The sequence below is a fragment of the Crinia signifera genome, chromosome 2 (genome assembly GCF_055691185.1).
Source record: "Crinia signifera chromosome 2, ASM5569118v1, whole genome shotgun sequence".
Taxonomy (NCBI): Eukaryota; Metazoa; Chordata; class Amphibia; order Anura; family Myobatrachidae; genus Crinia; species Crinia signifera.
Window position 1 is genome coordinate 391104580 of NC_139218.1, and position 3695 is coordinate 391108274.

Genomic DNA, 3695 nt, shown 5'->3' on the forward strand with positions numbered 1-3695 from the left:
TCCTGGCCAAATCCCACCTCCACTGCTCCCTGCCAGTCCCCATTGCTGCTGAGGTCCCAGCACCTTTACAATGATGATGCATGGGCATGTCCCTGGTTCTATGGGCTGCTTTAGCTGCAGCCCAGAGAAGCCAAAGAAGCAGCCCCAGAGGGAGGGTCCATCTCCCAATGGGACTGCCTAGGTGGACTGGCAGGTCGAACTTCCAATAGGATGTCACTGCCAGTCACAGTGAAGCCAGTGCTGTCTCATGGACTCATGGACTGCATATGGCTTCACTTAGGCTGGGCTCAGTGACGGATTTTACCTTGGCGGGGGGGGGGGGGGGGGGGGGCTGCATTTATACAGTCCCTTGGTAAAAACGCCACTGCTCTTACCAGATTTCATCTCCTTGCTCTACCCAATATAGTTACACACCCGTCCCCTACACATAATGCAGCATGGAGGGGCTCAGTGAAGGTGGCGGTGTAGGAGTGTAAGTGTCTGATGGGGTCACACAGAGAATAAAAGGACATCAGTCCTGTCTCATAATCCAGGTATATCCTCACTCTGTCATAGGGGATATTGTCAGGTAACCGGATCACTGTCCTGCCATGTCTCACTGCGTGCTGACTGTTATACCTATACAGACACCAGGACTTGTTATTATTACCAATGCCTGACTGCTGTCCTGTCCTGCCTATACTGGGATAACACATCCCCACCCTCCACCTCACTGACTTACTGACATCCACCTCCCAGTAATGTCGCCCTGAGGAGAATCCCCTGGTGCTGATTACCTGATTACACTGAAATCTCTCTGGTGTTACTGGGTGATTCTGGTCTATATCTGACCATGATGCAGATTTCCTGTCACCTGATATCTGTATATTATCACCAGCTGTGGCTACATCCAGTAATATGTCTGTAGGTTCCTGCACATAGATCCCTGTATTTATCCCTGTTACTATATCAGACTCTGTATTACCAGCTGTGGTTACATCCAGTGATAGGTCTGTAGCTTCCTGCACATAGATCCCTGTATTTATCCCTGTTATTATATCAGATAATGTGTGTAATGTCCGGGAGATGAGTCCCACATCCAGACCTCCTGCACCACGGACCTGGCTATCATGTCTCTCTGTGTCCTCAGTGTCACACAAGTCCCCTGTGTCCGGTTCCTGTAAGACAATCACTGGGTCAGACATGTTACACAGCTCCTCAATGTGACGCATCTTCCCGGACAGCTCGTCCTTCTTTATTTCCAGCTGCTGGATCAGATCAGAGACTGAGAGTGAAACGCGCTGTTCCTGCCTGTAGATCTCACTCAGGACTCTCTTCTCCAGGTCTTCCAGCTGTCTCCTGATGTCTCTAAACAGGGCAGTGACTGTCTCTGTGACACCCGCTGCTTTTCCCTGTTCTTCTCTCCTGCGCTCCAGCAGTCTCTGCACTCTATTCTCAGTCTCCGCTCTCTTCCTGGTCAGTTTCTGCAGAACATCTCTCAGCTTCTCCTTCTTCTTCTCAGAGGCCTCATCCAGCATCTCCACCAGGTGTCCCCGGTGTTCTCCAGCCAAACTGCAGGATACACAGATACAGGCAGCATCCTCAGTGCAGTAATACTCCAGGACCTTCTTATGGACGGAGCATTTCCTGTTCCCCAGGGCAGTGGTGGGGTCACATAAGACGTGTTCTGCTGCCTTGCTGTGTACTCTCAGGTGATTATCACACAGATGAGCCTCACACAGCAGACAGGACTTAGCAGCAGGTACAGGAGAGTGAATACAGTGAGAGCAGCAGATCCCAGTCTCCTCCTGATCAGGCCGAGCAGACAGGATCCTCCCCACTATGTTACACAGAGTTATGTTCCTCTGCAGTGCAGGACGCTCCTGACACACTGCTCTGCACTCAGGACACCTATAAACTCCAGCCCCCTTCTGTGTATCCAGCACACGATCAATACAGACCCGGCAGAAGTTGTGGCCACATCTCAGGGTTACAGGATCTGTATAAATGCTCAGGCAGATGGAACAGTCCAGCTCCTGTCTCAGATCAGCAGACGCCATTGCTGGCAGCAGGAAGGAGAAATGAAAGTGAAATTCTCTGTTACCAGTGAGATCACATTCTGCACTCAGGGCGAGGCTGAGCTATCACTCAGCATATATTACATACTAGGTGATTCATCGCGCCCTACGGGCACTCTTCACACCGTCGTAAGGGGCTGCGCCCCCTTAATTTGTGAACATTTGTATGGTGAGAAATATGGTTAGAATTGTATGAAAGATGCCTGTATTGGCCAACTTGAGTTATAGGTGAAATGTGTTAAATAGAGAGCATATGATTTGGAAGGGGGTGTGTATTGTTTTGTTTAATTTAAAAGCGGTTACAGAGTAAGATGTACATTGATAGTGTGGAGGGTACAGTGACATTTGTGTGTGTGTGTGTGTGTGTGTGTGTGTGGGGGGGGGGGGTGCGTGTTGTTGAGGTGTGTGTGTGTGCAATAGTATAGTAGTGTGTTTTTGAGTCAGCGGCTCCCCACTGGCGGAGGTCACGACACAGGAAAACAGGAGGCTGGGTAGTGATAGGGGTGTGTGGGCATAAGGGGGACTAAAGAGGAGGGTGGGGGACACTGTGCAGCTTCTGTCAGTGGGTGAGGGTCCAGTGTGGCAGTACAGGAGTACAGGATGGTGGCCCTGAGTCAGTGTCTCCTCCTACTGGGTGGAAGTTAGGGTGCATGTGTGGCACCCCAGAGATTGGGGGTACCCCTTTTTCAAAGCCCCATCGGGGTCTGCTTCATTTTGACATTGGTGGCCAGCGCTGCCCTTAACTAAAATGGTGGCCGGACGTCCAAGCCTGGGGTTGCCGGGCAACCAACCCCCGCCACAGGGAAGGACTGACGAGCGGCCCTGGCGAGCGGGAAGGAAGACGCCGCAGCTATTGGAGGACGGAGAGCGGGAACCCGAGGAGGAGGAGCGGGTGCTGGGCGCGAGGAGGTCCGTGTGGAACGCCCGAGAGAGCAGCGCGGTGTGGCTGGAGGGAGCGAGGAGAGGGCGCACAGAAGGAGCCGGCAGCTGTGAAGGGAGAGACGCGCCGGGACAGAGAGTCGCGCTCCCCGGCGGTGACTGACAGCCAGTACACGCTGACGGCAGCTGCGACACCCGGCACCCGGAGACCCGGCTCAGCGCAGTGACGACGTCGCAGAGGGGCAAGCAAGTCGCCGCCCTCTGGTAGAGATGCAGCCCGGACAGACAGTGGGAAGGAGGGGGAGACGGAGGCACGCAGGGTACTGAAGAGCCGGCAGCGCACCCCAGACCCAAACTCCCGGCGGTGATTGACAGGTGGGACCAGCTGCCAAGAGAGAGAACCTCAGGATACAGCAGCTGCAGGGACACCAGAGGGCCGTCCAGAGGGAAGACCAGCTAGGAGACCAGCAGCCCATGACAGAGCCACGTGGAGCGCAAGGAGTCGTGACTGACAGGAGTCAGCAACAGCAGCCGATGAGCAGGTACTGTGCTACTGTCCTCCCACATTGACAGTCAACAGCCCCCAGAGGCTAACACTAATAGGGCCTCCCAGGAGCCTAACCTCCTTTGATTCTGCCACCCATCTCCAAATGCGCCCTGGCGCCATTTCGGCCTAAGACACGGCCCACCCTCGCAGCAGGAGTTTTTACAATCATCCGTGTGGTTATTGGGAACCCGTTGTTGGAGTCACCCGCAGGA

General features: G+C 54.0%; 1 protein-coding gene across 1 annotated transcript; it reads right to left on the minus strand.

Annotated features, from left to right (window-relative positions):
* Nucleotides 1–346: 346 nt before the first annotated feature.
* LOC146059251 (E3 ubiquitin/ISG15 ligase TRIM25-like) lies at nt 347–2047 on the minus strand. The gene has a single exon (XM_083171355.1). It carries the CDS (start codon nt 2037–2039, stop codon nt 381–383), a length of 1659 nt encoding a protein of 552 aa, XP_083027481.1. The 5' UTR covers nt 2040–2047; the 3' UTR covers nt 347–380.
* Nucleotides 2048–3695: the final 1648 nt, after the last annotated feature.

Coding starts and splice junctions, on each gene's coding strand:
- LOC146059251 (XM_083171355.1), bottom strand. CDS start 2,039: ATGGCGTCTGCTGATCTGAGACAGGAGCTGGACTGTTCCATCTGCCTG.